This window comes from Triturus cristatus, chromosome 9, assembly GCF_964204655.1.
Source record: "Triturus cristatus chromosome 9, aTriCri1.1, whole genome shotgun sequence".
Classification (NCBI taxonomy): Eukaryota; Metazoa; Chordata; class Amphibia; order Caudata; family Salamandridae; genus Triturus; species Triturus cristatus.
In genome coordinates, this window is record NC_140592.1 from 40058944 (window position 1) to 40081980 (window position 23037).

Consider the following 23037-nt stretch of genomic DNA (forward strand, 5'->3'; position numbering starts at 1 on the left):
GTGGGCAAGGTCCAAGGCAGCATCAGCAGAACACCAGCAGCACTAGGGCGGCTGGGTGCTGGGGTGCCAAAGAGCATCGGGTTCCCTGTGTTACTCTACGGGGAACGATTGTGGTAAAAAGAAGCTTCAGGCTTTGATAGGCTGACCATTTGGGCTGACCCAACAGGGTGGTTCAGGCAGGCCTCACGATGCTCTGGATGGAGGAATATCTTTTGTCCTCTTCTCCACGGGCCAGAGGTTGACGGGTGCAGAGATGTCTTTAAGTGTCGGGTTTTCTTACCTAGAGCTGTTGCGGTAGAGGGGGCCCTGCGCGCAGACTCTTCCGGCGACGTCCAAAGGTCCACGAGGGGTGAAACCATGATGGACTCTGGCTCTGGAGGGCTTGGGGACCTCCATGGCACTGTTGGCCCACTTCAACTCAGGCTTGGAGAGACTGGTTCAGTGGTGGCTTCAGGCGTCTAGTTTTGGTGGTTCCCGAGTCTTCAGAGTCCTTTCTTTGGAGATTCTGCAGATGCAGATAACAGTTCCATTGTTCCTCTGGAGGTCTTGGTTCTTTATTGAATGCAGGCAGTCCTCCCGGGGTTTGGAGGCACAACAGCTCTAGGATGAGACGACTTTGGCGCAGTTTCAATGGGATACATCAGACAGGCTGACAGGGCTGAGGCAAAGTCAGTTCTCTTCAGTCTTCTGTTTTTGCGGCTCTTCATTTACCTTCTTTGTAGTTCATCAGGATCTGCTTCTCTGGTGCCAGGAACTCCCCTAAATACTGAATTTAGGGGCACTAGAGGAGTGAAATGTAGTAGCCAACTAGCTTCTGACACTTGGGGTCACTTTGCCCCCTATATGCCCACTTCCTGTTTGAAGTCGGAATAAAGCTGTCCCAGAATTCCTAAGTATGCCATCACATAGATGGCTACTTCTGAAAAGTCGTATCCACCTAAGTTTAGCCCACCTTATGGGTGGTACTAACCTGGGCTGACTAGCTAATCTTCCGACCAGTCCAGTTGCCAAAGGGCCTCTGGACAAGGCGATCTGCTTCCTCTCCTGTGCGGGGAGCCAGATTTCCATTTCAAAGACTGCAGCTCTTGAAGCTTACAGCCTATGAAGGCTAATCAGCAGGTCATACTGTGGAAGGGGGTGTGACACCCCCTTCCCAGACAGGCTTTTGTTTGGGTCTCCTGAGAGCAGGGGGCTCTCACCCGGGAGGTCAGAACAGTGTCTCGGGTGGCATGCTGGCAGAAACAAGTCAGGGAGCACCTTTAAGGTGCCCTGTAGCTGCATGTATTGGTGTATCCAACTCTGGAATCAGTGTGGGTTTATCAATACGAGATGTTTGAAACCAAATATCCCTAGCTTCAGTGAAGCCATCATTTAGCTGGGGATCACATTTTCACCAGTGTCAATCACATGTATCTGAAGGAAACAATTAGTTATAGATTCCTTACCTTAGAATTACCCCCAGGGGTCCGACTGGATCCAGAACTTTTTTCGTCAGCAGTACCCCTGCGTGTCAGAAGGTGGCGCCAGTCGACTCGGCGTCCGGAAGCTACATGGAAGCCGCCCTCGTGCGCTGACGTCAGTTTTCTTTTTTACGCGCCAGCAAGCACAGATCCGAAGAGAGCGGTACCTTCAGTCACTTTTTGACTGACGTTTTTGCGACTTTTGACTACTTTGTTTTTGAGTCTCAACCTGGTGCATGAAGGATTCCTGGCTTCAAGGCATGCGGTTCCTGTACCCGACTGATGTCAGTGATGGAGCTGCACCGCGTGTGCCTCTACTGCCTGGATCGCGACCAAAACCCCAAGTCGTGCTCCGGCTGCTGAACAATGGCGTTGAAGTCTTCGCGGGAGCGGTCCTGAAAGCTCGTCGAGGCCCGGCACTCGGCTCCGTGTTGCTCAAGGTCCCAGTCACGTGTGAGGTTGAGGGGCCGATTGCAAAGTCATCACCATTTCTCTTCTAAGTTTTCACAATCTGGGTCAGGTAAGTCGAAACACAAGAAGTCGTCGAAGAAGCATTGTAGCTCTGTGACTTCCCCTCATCCGTCAGCCGACGCGACGAAGGGTGCGGGTGGTGCCACTTCTACGGCTCCGCGTGCAGAGCCTTTAGGGTCGACTCCGGCCTGACTGGGAGCGACCGCTGCCCGGCTTCGTCAATTTTACGAAGCGATGCACACCATCTTTGGGCAGCCCAACTCAGCCAGCGTGCCTTAGGCCTTCGACACCGGCGACTTCTGTCTCGGCAACGCAGGGCCTCCTTGGATTCAGGCCTGGATCTCGATCGGCGCCGGTCGACCTAGTTACACCTCCACCGGTGCCGATTCCACCAGCACCACATCAGGGGCTCCTGTGGACAGGATGATTGCCAGGCGCCACCGCCCGGCCCCGGGCGACCCCACTTTCCTCTCCCAACACCCCACCCCTGAGAGCTTGGTGGTCCAAGCCTCCACGTCCATAGGGGAATTCCCTACTGCGCCACCTGATAGGGAATCCAAAAAGCTGGACCAACTTGGGAAGTAGATGTTTTCTTCCTCCAGCTTGGGACTGCAGCCGGTAAACACCGCATGTCTGTTGGGCCGTTATTCCCACTCTGTGGGGATATGTTGGTGCAGGTGCTGCCTCAGTGCCCGGAGGAGGCCCGGGCTGTACTCTCCCGTGCAGTTGCCAAGGGGAGAGACGTAGTGAAGCTTACATCCGCTGTGGGCTGGATACTGCAGACGCACCTGGCAGGACAATTTCCCCGTCGGTACCCCTTTGAGGCTACGCCTGGTTGCATTCGCCCTGTGCAGTCTGCCTTTTGCCCCTTTCGTGGTTACGGAAGGGGTGCCCCACTACATCCTGCCCAGAGCCACAGGCCGGTGAAGGCTTTTCAGCCCCAGCGCGGCTTGGGCTCACCGGCGTGGTTCTGGGGCCCAGCAGGTGGGCCAGTCCACCACATCCCCTCCTAGTCCGACCTTCCAGGGCCACCAAACGCCAGTGGGCAGCAGGATCCGCCATCACCTCCCCCACTGGTGCAATATCACATCGGACAGGTGGGATTTGCAGATAGTTCGAAGGGGTTACTCCCTTCCCGTAGAGACGACCCCTTCCTCCATACCGCCTTAGTACCATTGCATGTCGGAGGATCACCTGGCCCTTCTCCAACAGGAAGTTTTGTCTTTCCTGGCCAAGGATGCCATTGAGTACGTTCCTTTCCCAAAAGTAGGTTGTGGTTGCTATTCCCACTACTTTCTGGTGCCCAAGAAGGGCAAAGGCCTGCGTCCTATCTTGGATCTCGGGAACATCAACCGCTTTCTCCGGAAGAAGTTCAAGATGTTGACGCTTGCTCAGGTCTTGTCTGCCCTCGACCCTGGAGACTGGATGGTAGCGTTGGACTTGCAGGATGCTTACTTTCACATCCCCGTCCTGCCGGCCCACCGGTGTTACCTGTGGGTCACTGTAGGCCACAAGCACTTTCAATTTGCCGTGCTCGCCTTTGGCCTTACCAGCGCCCCTCGGTGTTCACGAAGCTCCTCTTCATCAGAGCGGTTCTGGACACGACACAGTTTCGGATTTATCCGCCCAAACAGCGAGTCCGGGATATTCGGGCTATGATTCAGATCTTTCAGCCTCTATCCGGGTTTCGGTCAGGATTACCCTGAGCCTGCTGGACCTCATGGCCTCCTGCATCCTGCTGATTGTTAATGCCAGGTGGCATATCCGGGCTCTGCAGTGGGACCTGAAGTTCCAGTGGGCGCAGCATTAGCGGAATCTGTCCGATTGTGTCCAGATCTCGGAGGGCACTGCACGATAATTGCAGTGGTGGCTAACGAACCAGGATTGGGTCAACGGCAGATCCCTCTCACTTCCCCAGCCGGAACACAAAGTGGTGACAGACACATCCCTTCTGGGATGGGGCGGCCACATGGAAGAGGTGGAGATCCGAGACCTCTGGTCTCCAGCGGAGTTCTGGCTCCACATCAGCCTTGTGGAGCTTCCGGGGATTCGTCTTGCACTCAAAGCATTCCTTCCCTCTGTCCGGGGAAGAGTAGTGCAGGTGTTCACGGACCATACCACCGCCATGTGGTACTGCAACAAACAGGGCGGGGTGGGGTCGTGGACCCTATGTCAAGAGGCCCTCTGCCTCTGGACATGGCTGGAACATCAGGGCATATCCCTGGTGGTTCAACACCTGGCAAGTTCACTGAATGCCAGTGCGGACAAACTCAGCCGCAGGTGCATGATGGATCACGAATGGCGTCTTCAATCGTAGCTGGTGTAAGGTCTTTCAACAGTGAGGAGAGCCTTGGTTAGATCCATTCGCCACCGAAGTGAACACGCAGTGTCAGCAATTCTGTGTGTTGGAATTTCCTAGGCGGCGCTTTTCGTCACAAGTGGAGTTGTAATCTTCTGTACGCCTTTCTGCCTATACTACTTCTGCCCAGAGTGCTGAAGATCAAGCGCGACCGGGACCAAGTCATTCTTGTGGCTCCGGATTGGGCACGAAGAGTCTGGTATCCTGAGCTGTTCAACATGGCCTTCGATCCTCCAATCTGACTGCCTCTTCGGTAGGATTTTCTGTCGTAGCAGCAGGGGACCGTCCTCCACCTCCTTGCGTGGAGATTGAGCGGCAGCAGTTGACGTAGTTTGACCTGCCTCCTGAAGTCTGTGATGTAATCTTGGCAGCCAGGCGTCCCTCCACTAAGATGGTATACGTCTGCAGATGGAATACATTTGTGGCATGGTGCACAGCAAAGGCTGTGGATCCCCTTTCTGTCCCTTTTTCTGAGGTTCTCTTGTTCCTCACTATCTTTGGCCCAGCAGGGCTCTGTTCTGGGCACTCTAATGGGCTACCTCTCGCCCATTTCAGCCTTCCTAAGGCGCTCTGATCAGCCTTCTCTTTTCGTAATGCCCCAGTGGGATTTGAACTTGGTTCTGACATAACTTATGTGCGCTCCCTTTGAGCCACTGCATAACTGTCCTCTCAGACTCCTCACTTTGAAAACTACTTTTCTGGTGGCCATCACCTCTGCGCGCAGGGTGAGTGAGCTACAAGCTCTGTTTTCCAAGCCTCCCTTTCTTGCTGCCCATCCGGTCAAGGTCGTCCTTCGAACTAGACCTTCCTTTCTTCCCAAGGTGGTTACTTCTTTCCACATTGGCCAAACTATCACTTTGCCCCCTTCTTTCCGCATCCTTCAAAAGAGGAAGAGAGGCTCCACCGTCTGGATCCAAAACATGCACTTACCTTCTACTTGGATCGCACCAAACAATTTCAGGTGGACGAACAGCTCTTTGTTGGTTACATGGGTGCTAAGAAAGGTCGGGCCGTGCACAAATGGGCCATCTCCAGGTGGATCGTTCTGTGCATCAAAGCCTGCTATTCTTTGGCTAAGGAGCCTCAAGTGGGGCTGCGTGCCCATTCCTCCAGGGCGACGGCAGCTACTACTGCTTTGGGACGAGGAGTCCCCCTAAATGACTTCTGTCAGGCAGCTACGAGGGCATTGCTGCACGCGTTTACGAGACACTACTGCCTGGACAGCCAAGTCCAGAAAGACGGCTTCTTTGGTCGTTCTGTTCTCCAGGGCTTTCTGGACTTGGTTCGCAGACCCACCTCCGGGGTTGGTATTGCTGGGGTTTCTATTCTAAGGTAAGGAATCTAGAACTGTTTCTTTCAGATGAACGAGTTACTTCCCTTCGGTAACGATATATCTGTAAGAAACATAGGTTAGTTATAGATTCCTTACTGCCCCACCCGTCCTCCCCGTTCTGCGAACTGACTTCTAGGGTTAAAGACATCCTTTCAGGGCCTTAGTTTTGTGCACCAGTGGCCAGTGTCTTGTTTGGCTCTGCGCTTCTGGCGTGGAAAGTAGTGTACAGAACTGACGTCAGTGGGCGAGGGCGGCATCTATGAAGTTTCCGCAACGTCATCTCGGCGGCCACGACGCCAACGACGGACGCGGAGTCGACCGATGCCACTTTCCGATGCACAAGGGTACTGCTCACGAAAAACTTTCCGGATCCAGTCTGACGCCTGGGGGGTAATTATAAGGTAAGGATTCTATAACTAACCTATGTCTCTTACAGATATATCGTTACCGAAGGTAAGTAACTCGTTCTTTAAAACTGCTTCCCTGGTCACTTGTACTAGCAGAAATGGGACTGACTAGCACAGGTGCATATCTACTCATCCAAGTATGCTGTCATGTAATGTTCAGCACCCTGCCTTAGGATTGTCCGGGCGCAATACACACCCAATTTGTGGGCCACTGCTTGCCATCAATAAGGTTATGACCTATCCAGAGAAACATTTAGTAGACAATTTAAAGATTAGTAGAACAAACTAGATCTGTTATTCAAGACACTGGATTGGTTTGCTAAATACTCTTTTCTCTTGAAAGTGCTTTGTAAATCCATTTTGGCACCTGCATTCCTTCCTATGGGTCAAGATGCTGCTTTGGAAAGCTCTGCAAGGGATTGTGTTTTGTAACTTTGTCAATTCTTGTCTCTTTAGGACTTTTAAAGACCTGGCGAGATGAATAACTCTCTGGAGAACACAGTTTCCTTCGAAGAATATGTTCGTATGAAAGCACGGACCATTCCACAGCACAGGATGAAGGAATTTCTTGACTCGTTGGCCACCAAAGGTTCGGAGGCCCTTCAGGAGTTCCAACAGACAGCCACTACTACTATGGTGTATGAACAGAGTGGTAACTGCATCTACACGGACAGCACTGAAGTGGCTGGGTCATTGCTTGAGCTCGCTTGTCCTGTCACCTCAAGTGTCCAGCAGCAAGTCCATCAGCAAGTTCAGCAGGAACAGCAGATGCAGGTTCAGCAGCAGGTCCAGGTAAAATGGTGCTGACTTACATATTATCAAGTAGTGATTGGTCTTTCTTCCGTTGGAGAGCAGCAGCGTTCACAATGCGGCCACTAAAAAGTTGTGCTGCTAATGCTGGCATAACGTTTCATACTTTGGGCACCCTTTTACCGGAATGGTTGCAATGTGCTTTTCCAATGATTGTTCCATGAGTTGGGGACCACACCCTTAATGCAGAACTGCCAGTGCTCTCCTGCAGCTCTGTGACAAACTCATCGCATGCTGCTGCAGTGGGGTGCTTCCTCAATCCCTGCACCTCCTCCCGGCGAAGCGCAGCCACTTCCACCCCACCAGATCACCAACCCCAGCTCCTTTGCCATGCTTGGGAGCACAGGGGCCTTCTAGTGCATTGCAGTCATCCTCCTGGCGAGCATCAGAGCTAGATCTAGGAAACTGTTTGTAGCACCGCCTTCTTTTTTATGCTTGTAAGGGAAAAGCTGGCTGCAGTGTCTCGGTCAAAATGGATTGTGACACGGGCAAGGGCCTCACAGATCTCCGCTGTCCAATTACGGGCGCTCTGACCGCTCCAAGACCTATAGCATATCCTCCACAGGAACACGACCGTGCTGGCAGTACGACACAGCAGGGTATATTTTCTGTAATGTGGCTGGTGTTAAATAGACTTTGTGCATGATGTTATGTTAAATATACTGGAACCAGGTGTTGCAAGACCTTGTGTGGATAACCCAGGGCTCTGTCCCACTCCTTCTCAGACCGCGCACAATCAATATCCTGTTCCCAGGTGTGTTGCAGCATAGCCACTGGGTCATGTACCTTATAGGAAATGGTCTTTGTGAGCCAGGAAATCAGAGGGTGCCCATTTCCCACCATCTACATGGTCTGCATCGGGGGTGCGGGACTGGTTCTGTCTGCAATTCCCCACAAGCATTCTAGCTCCACCAATGGGCATCTTTGCACTAAAAACGGACTTGCTGGGAGATCAGTTTGATCTGTCAGAAGATCAAACTGGATAATCGCCTGCCTTGAAACACACACCTAGGGTGCCCACCCCCACAGGCTCCCAAAGTTCCGCTCCCACTCTGCTTACTGCTGCTCGAAAGACGCTCATAGAGTCAGATGGTATCTCCAGGGCGTACCCGGAAGTCCTGGGTGATTTTCACTGTGCTCTACAGTGATTCCCATGCACCCCTGAAGGAAGTCATTTGAGGACACTGCCAGCGCCGTGCTAGAAAGGAGTAGATCCAGAATCTGAGTTTGCGCCTACATCTCCGCACAAAGGTCCACTAGGTTGTGCCTTGGGACCTACTGGGATGGCCACTGGAGCTGGGCTGCTAAATAATAGTGCTCAAACACCAGGGTCCCCAATCCACTGCATTCAGGCGACAGCTGTGTCGCCCCTTGTTCCAGATCCATCCACCCAGCATTGTGTTCAAGACACAAAAGGTGGCACAGGAAAGGAGCCTGGGCAACATCCCCTTTTTCGCGAGCGCCACCTGTTCCTGTACTGTAAGGGGAAGGGAGCACCAAAAAGCAATCTGAGGCAGCAGGGAGGATATTGCTTTTGTGAGGTTTCCATCCTATCAGGTCGAATAAAACAAATTGATGCCCAGATACCTGAAAGACTGTGGCTCCCATCGAAGAACATGAGTCCCAACCTCAAACGACCTGCTCAGGACAGTCTGGTGCAAAGGAAATAAGCAGGTCTTAGCCCAGTTGATGCCCAGTCCATAGGCTGCTTTCAAGTTGTCTAAGATGTGTATTACATCGGCAATACCGGCACACACGTCCCTTATGTACACAAGGATTTAGTCTGCATTTAGGGAAGCAGCATGACGCTGGGTACCAACCTGTATGCCCCAGACCTGTCCAGAATTTCGTATCCTCTGCACCTGTGGCTCCACTGCCAGTGCGAAGAGCAAAGACTAAAGAGGGCAGCCCGGACAAGTGACCTGCCTATCAGGAATGGCTGAGAGATCTGTCAACCTATCTGGACTTTCCGTCTGCTCCGCGTAAAAGAGTTCAATCAAACGTAGTAACCGACCTCGAATACCCATCACCCGCAGCACCTCAAACAGGTAGTGCCAGACCAGGATGTCAGAACGCCTTTTCAACATCCAGGGCCAGACACACCAAGTGGGGCCAGCGCAACAGGGCCTCCTGCAAGAGTCTGCAATCTCTGGATATTAAGTGTTGTAGACCTGCCTGGTATGAAACCATTCTGGTCTTGGTGTATCAGTGTGGGCATGTGCTCCAGCAGTCGCTCTGCCAGCACCTTGCTAAGGATTTTATAATCCCTGCCCTTCATGGACAGTGGTCTGTTTCAGGTGCCCTCCAGCGGTTTGTGCTCAGGCTACAGAAGCGACACCAGAAACACTTTCCTCATAAATGGGGGCAGATGCCTTTCTGCCAGGGCAGTCAAATAAAGCTCCGACAACTTGGGGACACGGAGGATCTCATAGGTTTTATAGAATTCGATAGGTAGACCATCAAGGCCCAAGGTTTTCCAGGTAGGTGAAGCACGTACGGCACCCCATATCTCCTGCTCTGTTATTGAGTGATGTAGGGCCTACTGCTCTTCTGCAGGTGTCCTCTTGACAGAAATACCATAATTGCAGGCCCTCACTTGTCAGGTGCAAGCCGTAGAGGTTCCCGTAGTGCCTGAAGAAAGCACCATGGATTGTCTCCTACATGGTGGCAACAGAAGCGGGGGAGAGACGGATACAAGTGATAGGGTCGCTGTCAGATGCACAGCTTAACAGCCTCACCAACAGCCAGCCTGGCTTATTTCCCTCTGCATGCATTTTAATTTAGTACCCCTTCTAGACTAGGTACTGGAGCGACTCGAACAGCTGTGCATTGTGGTCCTGTGCTTCCGACAGCACATCCTCGTCCGATAGCATTGCCCTCTCAAGGCCCCACTGAATCGTCTCCCTCTATGACTTCCTGACTGAGGTTGCCCCGCGCCCCAATGACTGCATGAATTCAATGACCGCGGATCACTAATTTTTGTGTCTCCTACTCCACCAGGCGCATAGTGGCTGTAGTACTATTTTCTGTGATATTAGCCAGTATCTCGTGGATCATTTCACAGAATAGAGGATCCTCCAGCTCAGTGGTCTGAAAACGCCAGGTAGGCTCCGGCGGGGCAGGGTCCTCCCCTGCAGTGTGAAGTAATAGCGGGTTGTGATCCGACGGGGTCTTACCTAGGTATTCCGCCCCTTTTACCTTAAGCTGTAGGATAGGGTGAAAATGGATGCAGGTCATGGGATGGGGAATGAAATTTATAATCTCTAGTGACTGGGTTCAGGGCCCTCCAGTATGGTTGTATGACACAACCACACATGTCTAAACCATGCATGCCTTAACCACACGGTCTTTACAATGACTGCGTCTTTGCCACGCATGTCTTTACCATACATGCCTTCACAACGAATTTCGTTGTAAAGGCATGATTGGTAATTGTATATGTGGGGTAAAGATCCCACCTCAGACTCGCTGCCCTAAAATTCGGCCATCCTGCGTTTTCAACTACTCGTCCCAGCCCCATTAACTACTCCGACCCCTCCCACCCAACCCTGAGACCTAAAACCCAACACCCTGCCTCAAGAAAAAAACTACCCGGCACCAGCACTCCAGCCGTGAGCCACTAAAACCGGCTCTGCAGCCCTGAAATCTGATCCCCCTCCCTTAGCCATAAATCTTGGCCACCTGCCCTGAAAACTGCCCCTCCCCTAGCCCTAAAACTCATCCCGCCCTAAAAACTACCCAGACCCCCCGCCAGAGTGCAAAAACCAGCCCTCACACCTAAAACCTACCCCTAGCCCCAGCCCAACTTACCAAGTCACGTCCCAGTCCTTCCTGACGCATGCTTTCCAGTTCCTCTCCACGCCCATCTACTCAGACAGCTAGAATGCCGACTGCCTTAATCACGCATATGTGTGGTTAAGGTAAGCGTTCAGCTTGTCGGGAAACGGCATGCTTGCTTAGGGCCACATTGTAAAGGCAGTTTCCACTCCAGAATCTTACGGTGACCAATGCGCAAGCCATCGTGCGAAGTGTTGCTGCGTAGGCTCTGAAGGAAGTGGGGTGGCGTGTGGTGGGACCAATTAAGATCTGGGTCCATTATGCAGTTAGTCACCCCAATGGCCCATTGCAGGTGGGAACTTTCGTTATGCCTCAAACTGTGACTGGGCCATATTAGGCACATATACACTATCTGGCAGTACCTCTTGTCCATACAACCACCCCTTTGCTCCCCCACTCAAAAAAAAAACAGCACAATGAAGGAAAAGAAAGGGGGCGTGCACCCTTGTGTAGTCAACTGTGTGCTGGAGTCATCAGTACGTGGGACTGCACCATTTCACAAGTCACAGTGGTTGCAGCTAGAGGATATCAGTTATTTAGGGTTGTGACCGCAGGGAGCAAATTGGAAGATGCGCTGTGCTGAGTGATCACTTACTGGACCTCAATGAGGATCCCAGAAGAGAGCCGTTGCCGTAAGCATCGATCTCTGCTTGTGTGGGAGCCCTGGAGAGACTGGCATCGCACCGGGGCAGCTTTCCCTGGTGCCACAAGTGTCTCGGAAGTTGTTGGCCCGGGGAGGATCTCCGCAGGGTGGCATTGTTATCCTCCGACGAGGTCGCAGTTGCTCTACCGAGTCCCATGCATCACTCGGCTCTGTAATGAAGTAGGATTATCCATTGGCTAGTACTTTTACTTTTGTTGGAAACATGAGTGAGTACTTGAGAGCAGCCTCTCTCAACCTAAGCTTTACTTTAAGGAAGGTTGCCCTCTTGCACTGAACCATGAGAGTAAAGTCCGGGAACAACAGGATGTTAGCATTTTTGAAGGTGACAATTTCCAGGCACCTAGCGGCTAGCAGCACTGTGCCCCTGTCCTTAAAGGTAAGCAGCTCCACAGATGTTTAGGGCTCCCCTGGTCCTTCCAAAGTCACAACTACTGCTGCAGGGAGAGCGGGGCCTCCCCCCGATCACTCTAAAAACGGGCTCCCCCGAAGAGGAGCAAGGTGCATCCTACTGGGCCGGTCTTCCCCAGCCACTGCTGCCGACTGGAGTCCCTAGCTGCCCCTCCACCCGCGCCACTCACCACCGGGGGTGGGTGATTCAGAATGATATTGCTCATGGTGCCAGACGCAACTCACACTGCTCACCTTCAGGCCCCAGCCCCACAGCACTGTGAACCTCCTGGGTGTGGCTCAGCCCAGGTGTGCCCATAGTCCCGGAGTGCACCTTTCCATGATCCCTGGTCCCAGGCAGTACAAAGCTCTTTGATGTCACTGGAGTTTCGGGCCCCTCACACTGGAGTCTCATTGGTCACATCCACCTTTGTGAGATGCTTAGCCAAGCCCCCTCCTGCTGTATTCCTTTAGAGAAAACGAAGGGTTCATCAGCCTCCTATCCATCTACCCTGACAGCTGACTCCTTGGGCGGTATGATTTAGATGATAGATTCTGATGCCCTTTGATTAGCTTGCTTTCAAAGTTCTTTGCTGCTTCTATTATTTTCTGTCACAAAACACAGATAAACCTTGAGGGTTCATTTACCTTATATTTCTTATTTAAATAGTCACCAAAGTGAATATAATTTCACAGAACTCAAACAAATTGCGTAAAAACACAGATTATTTTTTTAAACAGAATGAATCATTTAATGTATTAATATATTCAATACTTTCAATAGAGTATTGAGTATTGATCCATATATCGAATCATGAAAAGCAACCAGAAAAACTACTGTTTCATTCTGAATCAAATATACAGTAGTATGTGACACATTTATACAAACATATGAGCCATATAAAATCAGCCATATATTGAAATCAATTAGTTCATACAAATATTGTTCATGGTAACATCAAATGATAATTGCATGTACAAAAAAAGTGTTGTTGCGTCTATTATTTTCTGGCCTCAAGAATCAATTTGATTTGAACACAAGTGCCATCCTGAGATCTCTTGTGGCCATGCCACCAACAATTAATGAGATGACCTTCTAAAAGTATATTTGATATAAAAAACATTCCAGTATTCCATAGGTTCTTATCCAGGCCAGCAACGGACTGCCCGAGAAGGTTGTCCAGGATGATGAGCTGTTACAGAGAATGTTTTTGCATTTTCTTCTTCAGACTGACTACCCCTGATCCTGCAGTGGTTGAGAACATAAACCAGTTCATTGTTCTGCATTTTAGCATCTTCCTTGAAGTCCTACGATTTTAGAGTTCAACACTTTGTGTTGGAACTCTTAACACACAAATATCAATAGCTATATAAATGTCCATTTATTCACAAAGAAGAAACAAAAGTCCAACATGTGCATGGCACCCTACAAAAGCCTATAGCAGGAGCGATTTTTTTCAAATTTAGACTGCCCATTGTGCCAGAAACCTTTTCTCAAAACTATCATAGCATTAACTGCTACCAACAGGTCTAGGTAGTGAGGAAATGTGCAGTCTGTGAGACTTGCATTGTAAGTTTTAAATTAAAATAAATTTTCCCTATAAGACTCCATAGGCATTTGCTACCAATAATGCCTTGCACTGTTAACTGCATCAATGGATATTTTCACGCCTAATCTCAGAATTCTCTCTTTTTGGCTTTCACGTGACATGTTTTTTATCTGACAAGCGGAGCAGAGCATTTCATCTTCCCATCAGAATGCCTTTTCTATTTTTATTTCACTTTCCTGTGTTAGAAAGAAAGCTGCTCTAGACTCACGCAGAATGTTTATAGTCCATCTTCCTTTTATTCCATAAAGGATTGTGACTTGAACACACACACACACACCAAAAAATGGTGAAGAGTGCCTTAAGAATAAAGAAGGAATAAGCTACTGGAGGATTTAAGAGGAAGGAGAAACCCTTCAGGGATTGTTGCGTTTCCACTGGGATGTTGCCTACAACAGCAAAGGACCCCCACAAAGAGGAATCGGTGCAAAAAAGTCAGAAATGGGTGGAATACAAAAAGGCAACATCAGCTGCATGCCCCGTGACCATTGAATCCCACTGTCTCACACATGATCACCATTGAGAACTGATTAATTGGTGAAGCATTACAATCTAATCCCCTCCAGAAAATATCTTCGATTTTGAAGCACATAACTGCTTTACCATCGAAACATTCTATATGCATGACTGCCTCCCCTTTACTGTCAATCCTATCCATCCATTTAATGTCTCCACAAATTCCTCAACTAAGTTACCACTGTCACTCCACCTTGTGATGTTGCCCAGATAGACATCAAGATTTTTAATATCTATCTGTCCTGATCTTCATAACCTTAAGAAAAGAGTGTGACTGTTGCAGGAAGCTGGCTCTCTATATAGTGGACCAAAATGGGGTACACCATGTAAAGTGGCCAGGCAAACACCAACTGGTTTACACAAATGATAACCCAAATACTCTCTTTTGTGGTAATGTGGGCTAGCAGTCAGGCTTATCAGAGGGTAGTGCTAAGCATTTATTGTACACACAAAAGCAGTAGGTGAAGGTCCAAGGAAACACTAGCAGGTCACCTCTTGCGGCACTGGGGTGGCTTGGTGCAGAGGTGTATTTCAGTGTTGGGTGCCCATTTTACTTCCATGGGGAACGGTCTGGTCAAAAAGAGGCTTCGAGCTTGGATAGGGGGCTAGTCCGGATGAACCCACAGGAGGGGGGAGGGGCTCAGTCCTTGAGATGCTCGGGCACGTAGGGACACCTTCAGTCCACTTCTCCTCGGGCAGTATAGCTCGGGTGCATTGGTGTCTTTAGGCATCGGATTCATGCTGCAGGAGACACTTTTAGTTGAGGCGGCATGCACAAAGAGGCTGCATGAGGTGACTCGGTCTTAGAACCCCGTTAGCACATTCTCCTCCCTCTGATTTGGGCTGTGGGCCGAGGGTGCAGAGTTGCTTTGAGGTTTTGGTTGGGGTCGGTCGGAGGCTCACTCTTTGTCTTGGTTCTGCTGAAAAAGGGGCAAACCTGACAGGTGGGTCTCACTATCCCTGAAGTCCCTCGACGTACAGGTTGCTCTTTCTTGGTGTTGGTGTCTGTTCTGGACACAAAAAGCATTGGTTGTTGCAATGGGGTCCTGTACCCCAGGTATTGGTTTTATATGCCTCTGGTCGGTCCTGGCATCCCCACACTTGGAGGGAGGATGGATCTAACCTGTGACAGCACGGCGACCTCTTCCTGGGCGGCTGCTGCGTTGGTAGTCCCGATAAGCGCAGGACCGTGAACCGAACCATACTTCTTCGCTGCCTGCAGTCGCTGCTCCAAAGGAGTTCTCTGGCGACAAGCACTGGCAGCCCTTTTGGTTTCTTGTAGTCTTCACAGCAGCAGGACAAGTCTGTTTCTCCAGGAGGGTCGGGTGCAGCAGGCAGGCTTGCAGGGTTGGTGCCATGTCAGTCAATGCTTCTCTGTTCTCATGTCAGCAGTCTTTCCACTCCTCCTTTGTGTCTGTCGAATCTGAGGTCCTGGCATCAGGAGTGCCACCTAAATACTGCATTTAGGGGTGTTACAGGGAGTGTCCGGTACTAGCCAGTGTGAGTTTATCAATGCGAGGTGTTTGATAGGTTTCAGAGAAGCCATTATGGACCTAGGTAACTTGTTTTGACCAGTGCCCCAGTACATACCTTAAGAGGTTTCCCTGTTCACTTTTACTCTCAATAATGGAACTGGCCAGCACAGGGGCATATTTGCTCACATGTAATATAATGCATGCTGCCTTAGGGCTGGGAGCCCTTCTGTAGGGGTGCCTTACAAATATTACATGTAGTGTTGGGGACATGGCACACAGGGTGTGTGCCATGTCATGTTTTCACTTTTTAGAACACATTGCCACTGCAGACTGCATAAGCCTGCCTGAGTTTAGTGCTGGGTTCCTTGGAGTGGCACAAGATATGCTACAGCTCTTAGGTACCCTCTTCTAAACCTATGCTGTAGGTTCCAGGGGCACCATTGACAAGGGACTTGGAGGTGCTAAAGGCCTGCTCAGTTGGGGATCATGACCAGTTATCTTGTTTTGGGAGAAGAACACTGGCACTGGGGACCTGGTTAGCTGGAACCCAGTGCAATCCAGCTAAAGCTGCATCAAATACCAAGCAAAAAGTGGGGGGACTACTGCAACAAAAACCCAGTTTCCTACAACTGTCACCTTCTGCTTCAGCAACATTTGAGTCTACCTTGCTTTATTGCTCTTTGCAGAGGACCCACTGCAGAGCCTTTGCTGGCCTCTTAATCTACCTCCACCACCAAGAATGGTTTCATCACATGCTTCCTCCCTGTTTTTCTAAGTGCTTTCTCCTGCTTTTGGCTCGTTTTTTTATTTCTTCCCCCCCCCCCCCCCCCCCCCCCCATTGTTCTGAGTGCTTTTCCTACTTTTGCCTAATTTTTTACTGCTTTCTGTTTTTCTGCATGCTTTTGTCTAATTTTTTTTACTGCTTTCTCCTTTCTTTCTCCCTGTTTTTCTGAGTTCTTTTCCTGCTTATGCCTCTTTTTAATGCTTTCTCCTTCTGGAACGATTTTTCGTCGGCAGTACCCCTGCGCGTCGTCTGCGGCTCCGCGTCCGTCGTCGGCGTCGTGATCGTTGGAGTACTGACGCCGCCCTCGCACGCTGACGTCAGTTCTTCTTTTTTTCGCACCAGCAAGCACAGATCTGGGAAGAGCGTACCCGTAGTCATGTTTTGACTAACTTTTTCGACATTTTGACTAACTTTTTCGAGTCGACTTAGACTCCTGGTGCCGGTAGGGATGCCCGGGTTCAAGCTGTGTGACCTCTTGTCAACGACTGATGTCGGTTACCAACACCCCCCCTCTCCCCCATCGGTGTCTCTACTGTCTTGGGGCCGAACACGATGAAAAGTTGTGCCCCGACTGCCGGGCCTTGACATCGAAAGCTAGGCAGGAGCGGTCCCGCAAGCTCCTCGAGATCCGGCAGTCATTACCGCTCGTCGGGATCCAAGTCCTCGCACTCAGGTAAGTCGAGGCATGGCAAAAAGAAATCGAAGAGACGACAGCGCTCTTCTGACGCCCATCGCTGGTCGCACGACTCTGCCGAGGGTTCGGGTGGCACCACCCGCCCGGCTCCACCGGAGTCGCAGGAGTCTCATCCGGCCTCACAGCCTCCGGTCCCTGGGCTTCATGTAACTCCGGGCGATATTCGAGACTTCCACGTGGCCATGAGGACTCTCTTCCCGCTTTCGAGGCCTGCTGGTGCGCCTCCGAGCCCCGCAGGTCCGACTGGAGGTCCTAGCGAGCCGGCGGCTTCGGCTGTGGCGCCGTCGTCTACTTCTGTCCCGACGCCGCAGGCCCCCGTGGGATCCATGCCTGGATCTCGGTCGACGCCAGTTGACCTCACGACTCCTCTGCTGACGCCGACCCCCATGGTGTCGCTCCCAGCGCTGTCCTCGGACGACGCCGTCCCTGGTTTCAGTCTGGGTCCGGCGTCGATGGGTGGGGAATTCACCTATGACCCGGCTCCGTCATTTCTGCCTGTTTATCAGGACACCGATGAAGGGGAGGACTGGGAGAGGTCTGAGGACCCTCTGGCACAGCAGTGCCAGTTAAGTCAGGACTGGGCAGATGAGCTGGGGGAGGCCAGTGGTCTAGACATTTCACCTGACACTGGTTTCTTCTCTCCTCCTTCCATGGCTACGGAGGAGGGTGCTACTTATGCTGTGGTGCTGCGCAAGTAGGCTAAGGCCTTGCGCCTGGAGCTGCCTGCAGCGGCTGTGAGGACTAACCTCCTCACTGAGGTGCTTCAACCGCCAGTGAGCTCTTCGGAGCCTCTTCTGCAGTTTAATGAGGCCCTCACCATCATTCTGATGGGCACTTGGTCCAAGCCCTCCACAGTCTCTCCTGTGGATCGGAAAGTGGCCCGGCGCCACCGCCCAGCTCCGGGCGACCCCTGCTTTCTGTCCGTACACCCAACCCCTGAGAGTCTGGTTATCCAGGCCTCCACGTCCCAAACCGCCTTCCCGTCCGCACCTCGGGACCGGGAATCCAAAAGGATGGAACAGTTTGGCAAGAAACTGTTTTCCTCACTCAGTCTTGGGTTGCGGTCCATTAATACTGCATGCCTTTTGGACCGTTACACCCACTCACTGTGGGATACGCTGGCGGAAGTGCTGCCCCAGTGTCCAGATGAGACCAGGACACGGCTCGCCCAGGCTCTTGCTGAGGGGCGTGATGCAGTACGGTATTCCATTAGATGTGGACTTGACACCACGGACTCGCTGGGCAGAGCGATTGCAACGACGGTGGCAATTCGTCGACACGCCTGGCTGAGGTCCACAAACTTTTCAGGGGATGTCCAGAGCACTCCCATGGACATGCCCTTTGATGGCCGTTGCCTTTTTGGCGACAAAGCAGATAGCGCGCTGGAGCGCTTTAAGGACTCCAGGGCTACGGCCAAGTCCTTTGGGTCTGTCGGCCCAGCGCCAGAAAACTTCTGCTTTTCGCCCCTTTCGTGGCCAAGGAAGGGGCACCCCTGCACGTTCGTCCAGCCACAGGCCAGAGAACCAGCCTCAACGCGGTTGCGGACGTGGATTCCGCCGTGGCGGAGCAGGTGAACAGAGAGCCGGTCAGTCCACATCCGCTCCCGCAGCATCTGCCTCAAAGCCTTCCTAGTCCGAGCTTTCAGGCCCATTCCACGCCAGTGGGAGGCAGAGTTCGCCATCACCTGCTCCACTGGCGTACCATCACTTCGGACAGGTGGGTGCTGCAAATCGTCCAGAGGGGCTAATCTCTCCCCTTCGAGGCAACCCTTCCAGCCATGCCACTGCAGTACCACTGCATGTCGGGGGATCACTTGCAACTTCTGCAGGAGGAAGTTACGGCCCTCTTGGCCAAGGGGGCCATCGAGTGCGTTCCTGGCCCAGAAGTAGGACGGGGTTGTTACTCCCACTGCTTTCTGGTTCCCAAAAAGGGCAAAGGGGGCCTACGCCCTATCTTGGACCTCAGGAGCGTCAACGCCTTCTTCCGGAAGGAGAAGTTCAAGATGCTGACATTAGCTCAGGTTCTGGCTGCCCTAAACCCTGGAGACTGGATGGTAGCGTTGGACTTGCAGGACACTTATTTCCACATCCCCGTCCTGCCGGCCCACCAGCGTTACCTGTGGTTCACGGTAGGCGACGAGCGCTTTGTTTACCATGCTCCCCTTCAGCCTCACCAGTGCCCCTCGGGTGTTCACGAAAGTGATTGCGGTGGTCGCAGCTCATCTGCGCAGATTAGGGGTTCCAGTCTTCCCCTTTCTCGACGACTGGTTGTTGAAGGTGGGCTCGTCCCGAACACTCTGCTCCTACCTCCAGACTACGGCCGACCTCCTGCATTCGCTGGGGTTCTCCATCAATGTACTGAAGTCACATATGAGTCCCTCTCAGCAACTCCTCTCCATCGGAGCAGTTCTGGACTCGGCGCAGGCTCTGATTCCGATCTTTCAGCCTTTATCCCGAGTTTCGGTCAGGATGGCCTGACGGCTGCTGGGTCTGATGGCCTCCTGCATCCTGCTGGTACATCACGCCAGGTGGCGGATGCGGGCTCTGCAGTGGGACCTGAAGTTCCAGTGGGCTCAACATCAGGGCAACCTGTCCGACTACGTCCTGATCTCGGAGGGCACTGCAAGACAGTTGCAGTGGTGCTCACGGACCGCGATTGGGTCAGTGGCAGATCCCTCTCCCTACCCCAACCGGAGCACGTAGTGGTGACGGATGCATCCCTCTTGGGATGGGGGGGCCACATGGGAGAGGCGGAGATCAGAGGCCTCTGGTCTTCGGCGGAGTCCCGGCTCCATATCAACCTATTGGAGCTGCAGGCTATCCGGCTTGCACTAAAGGCATTCCTTCCCTCTGTCCAGGGAAGTGTAGTGCAAGTGTTCACGCACAACACCACCGCCATGTGGTATTGCAACAAACAGGGTGGGGTGGGGTCGTGGACCCTTTGTCAGGAGGCTCTGCGCCTCTGGACATGGCTGGAACATCAGGGCATCACCTTGGTGGTTCAAATCCTGGCGGGCTCTCTGAACGCCAGGGCGGACTCTCTGAACGCCAGGGCGGACGAACTCAGCCATTGGTGCATGATGGATCACGAGTGGCATCTGAACTCAGACGTGGCGCAAGGTCTCTTTCGGCAGTGGGGAGAGCCTTGGTTAGATCCATTCGCCACCGAAGAGCACACGCAATGTCATCAGTTCTGCGCGTTGGAATTTCCATGGCGGCACTCGCTCGGAGACGCTTTTTGTCGCGAGTGGAGTTGCGGTCTGTTATCCGCCTTTCCGCCTATACCGCCCAGAGTGCTGAAGAAGATCAGGCGCGACCGGGCCCAAGTCATCCTTGTGGCTCCAGATTGGGCACGAAGATACTGGTATCCCGAGCTACTCAGTCTGTCAATCGATCCCCCGATTCCACTGCCTCTTCAGGAGGACCTTATGTTGCAGCAGCAGGGGACGGTCCTCCACCCGAACCTGTCCAGCCTCCACCTCCATGCGTGGAGATTGAGCGGCGGCAGTTGATGCCATTTGACTTGCCTCCTGAAGTCTGTGATGTCATTCTGGCTGGCAGCCAGGCATCCCTCCACTAAATCGGTATACGCCTGCAGGTGGAACAAATTTGTGGCATGGTGCACAGCAAAGGCTGTGGATCCCCTTTCCGTCCCTCTTTCTGAGGTTCTCCTCTTTCTCCTTTCCCTGGCTCAGCAGGGCTCTGCTCTGGGCACCATCAAGGGATATCTTTCAGCTGTTTCAGCGTTCTTGAGGCTTCCTGATCAGGCTTCTCTTTTCAAGTCCCCTGTTGTCAATAGATTCTTGAAAGGCATCATGCACATGTTTCCTCCAGTTCCTTTTGTGATGCCTCAGTGGGACTTGAATCTGGTTCTTACTTTCCTGATGTGCGCTCCCTTTGAGCCACTTTATAATTGCCCTCTCCGTCTTCTGACTTTTAAAACCGCTTTCCTGGTTGCCATCACCTCTGCCAGAAGAGTGAGTGAGCTCCAGGCTCTTTTATCTAAACCTCCTTTCCTTTCTGTCCATTCGGACGAGGTTGTTCTGAGGACTCGTCCTACTTTTCTTCCTAAGGTGGTTACTGCCTTTCACATCTGGCAGTCCATTACCTTGCCCGTCTTCATTCCGCCTCCGCATCCCTCGAAAGAGGAAGAGAGGCTCCACCGTCTGGACCCAAAACGTGCGCTCTCCTTTTATCTGGACCGCACAAAACAGTTCCGGGTGGACGACCAACTCTTTGTTGGCTACGTGGGCGCTAAAAAGGTACGGGTGGTGCACAAGCGAACCATCTCTCGTGGGTCGTTTTGTGCATTAAGGTCTGTTATTCCTTGGCTAAAAAGGATCCTCCTGCGGGGCTGAGGGCCCATTCCACTCGGGCCTCAGCGGCTACTACTGCCTTGGGACGGGGCGTCCCTGTGCAGGACATTTGTCAGGCAGCTACGTGGGCCTCGCGTCACACGTTTGCTAAGCATTACTGCCTGGACAGCCAAGTCCGGAGAGACGGCTTCTTTGGCCGTTCCGTTCTCCAGGACTTCCTGGTGTGATCTTGGTTCGCAGACCCACCATCGGGGTTGGTATTGTTGAGGTATCTATTCTAAGGTAAGGAATCTTTCAGATGCACAAGTTACTTACCTTCAGTAACTATATATCTGTAAGAAACATTAGTTAGATTCCTTACTGCCCCACCCATCCTCCCCGTTCTGCGAACCGATATCTAGGGTTAAGGTCATCCCTTTCAGGGCCCTAGTTTCATGGCACCAGTGTCGGTTTCTTGGATGGCTCTGCGTTCCTGGCGTGGAAAGCTATATATAGAACTGACGTCAGCGCGCGAGGGCGGCGTCTAAGTACTCCGTCATCCGGCTGCGGACGCGGAGCCGCAGACGACGCCTACCGACGCGCAGGGGACTGCTGACGAAAAATCTTTCTGGATCAGCCTGACGCCTGGGGATATTCGAAGGTAAGGAACTAACTAATGTTTCTTACAGCTATATTGTTACCGAAGGTAAGTAACTTGTACTTTTGTACAATTAGTGAAGACAATTTGCTTGGGTAGACATTTCTAATCTGTGCCGAATTTCTCTGGGCGACATTTTTAAAAATGGCGAATGTGTCGCTGTGATGATGTAACGAGATCTATATTTTTCATTTTAGTGTCAAAACATAGGTTTTGGGGGTCAAGTAGTCTTAGAGACAGAAAATAACTCCTCAGAGCAATCTTTCCACCATTTTCAATAATAGGGGCTCTATAATGTATTTTAGCCATCGTATTGGTAATTTATTTTAATATTGTTTTTGTTTCAGGTTTTCTGTTGGTTCAAATTCGTAAACATAAGCGAAGTAGGTGGTAGCAGAGCCTCTTTACCTTGCGACAGTGTTGCTAACTACAAAATCTGAGGACTCCTTCAACAAAGAAAAATGTGTCAAATGCCAAAATAATCCGAAACAAGCTAACATCAACTGCAGCTGGACACAAGAGAGTTCAAGATGCTGCAGAAATACGGCAAGATGAAGTGATTCAAACTGATGGGTAAAGACGATCAAATATTATATCTTAACAGCAAGTGCTACGAGTTGTATACAATGGAAAAAAAGCCTGGAAAGAAATTGTCAAAAAATAGCAAAAACCAATAAATCATAACAAGAGTTCAATCTTCTAAGAAAGCGACCACAATCAAACCCAGTGCCCATCCACTTAGAAGATCGATGACTACCCCCGTCCACCTCCAACGACTAATTAGAAAGCATAGGATCTTCAGTGTGTTATCTGTGGTTTAGCCAGAACAAGGGCCCAAAGGATTGACAAAAGAACAAAGTAAAGAGTATGTGAGTCTCGAAGGGCAAACGTCTTTTCATCTTCTGCTAGTTTCTTCCAAAATGACGTTTTCTGCTGAGTAGCTGATCTATCAGCAAGGTGAATGTATTTGCTGCAGATTTGGATGCCCACCCGAACTGCTTGTGTGCACACATTCGAAAATATTAATGTACAATGAGCTCCCAGCAGCAACGTAACTGCTAGCCTTCAGTTAAGTTTGCATTCTTTTGAAAAAGCAAAGGAAGTTTTAAAGCCACTCTTGAGTCCTGGCTACGGGTTTGCAATCAGTGAGACCAGAGAAATAATGGTCAACATTGATGAAACTGTATTGATCCATAATAATGAAAGTAAGATTTATTTGGTGAGAGTGTACAATGACAATTCTAACAAAAAGAATGAGCCATTTATTATGTTCTCAGCGTA

General features: G+C 51.3%; 1 protein-coding gene across 6 annotated transcripts in view; it reads left to right on the plus strand.

Annotated features, from left to right (window-relative positions):
* The window catches only part of QRICH1 (glutamine rich 1), a 308643-nt gene that overhangs the window by 93726 nt on the left and 191880 nt on the right, over window positions 1-23037 (plus strand). For all 6 annotated transcript variants that reach the window (XM_085624337.1, XM_085624341.1, XM_085624340.1 and 3 more), the window contains exon 2: window positions 6487-6822. In XM_085624337.1, coding sequence (XP_085480463.1) covers window positions 6508-6822 — 315 coding nt within the window. In that variant the 5' untranslated portion in view covers window positions 6487-6507. The remainder of the gene's footprint in view (window positions 1-6486; window positions 6823-23037) is intronic.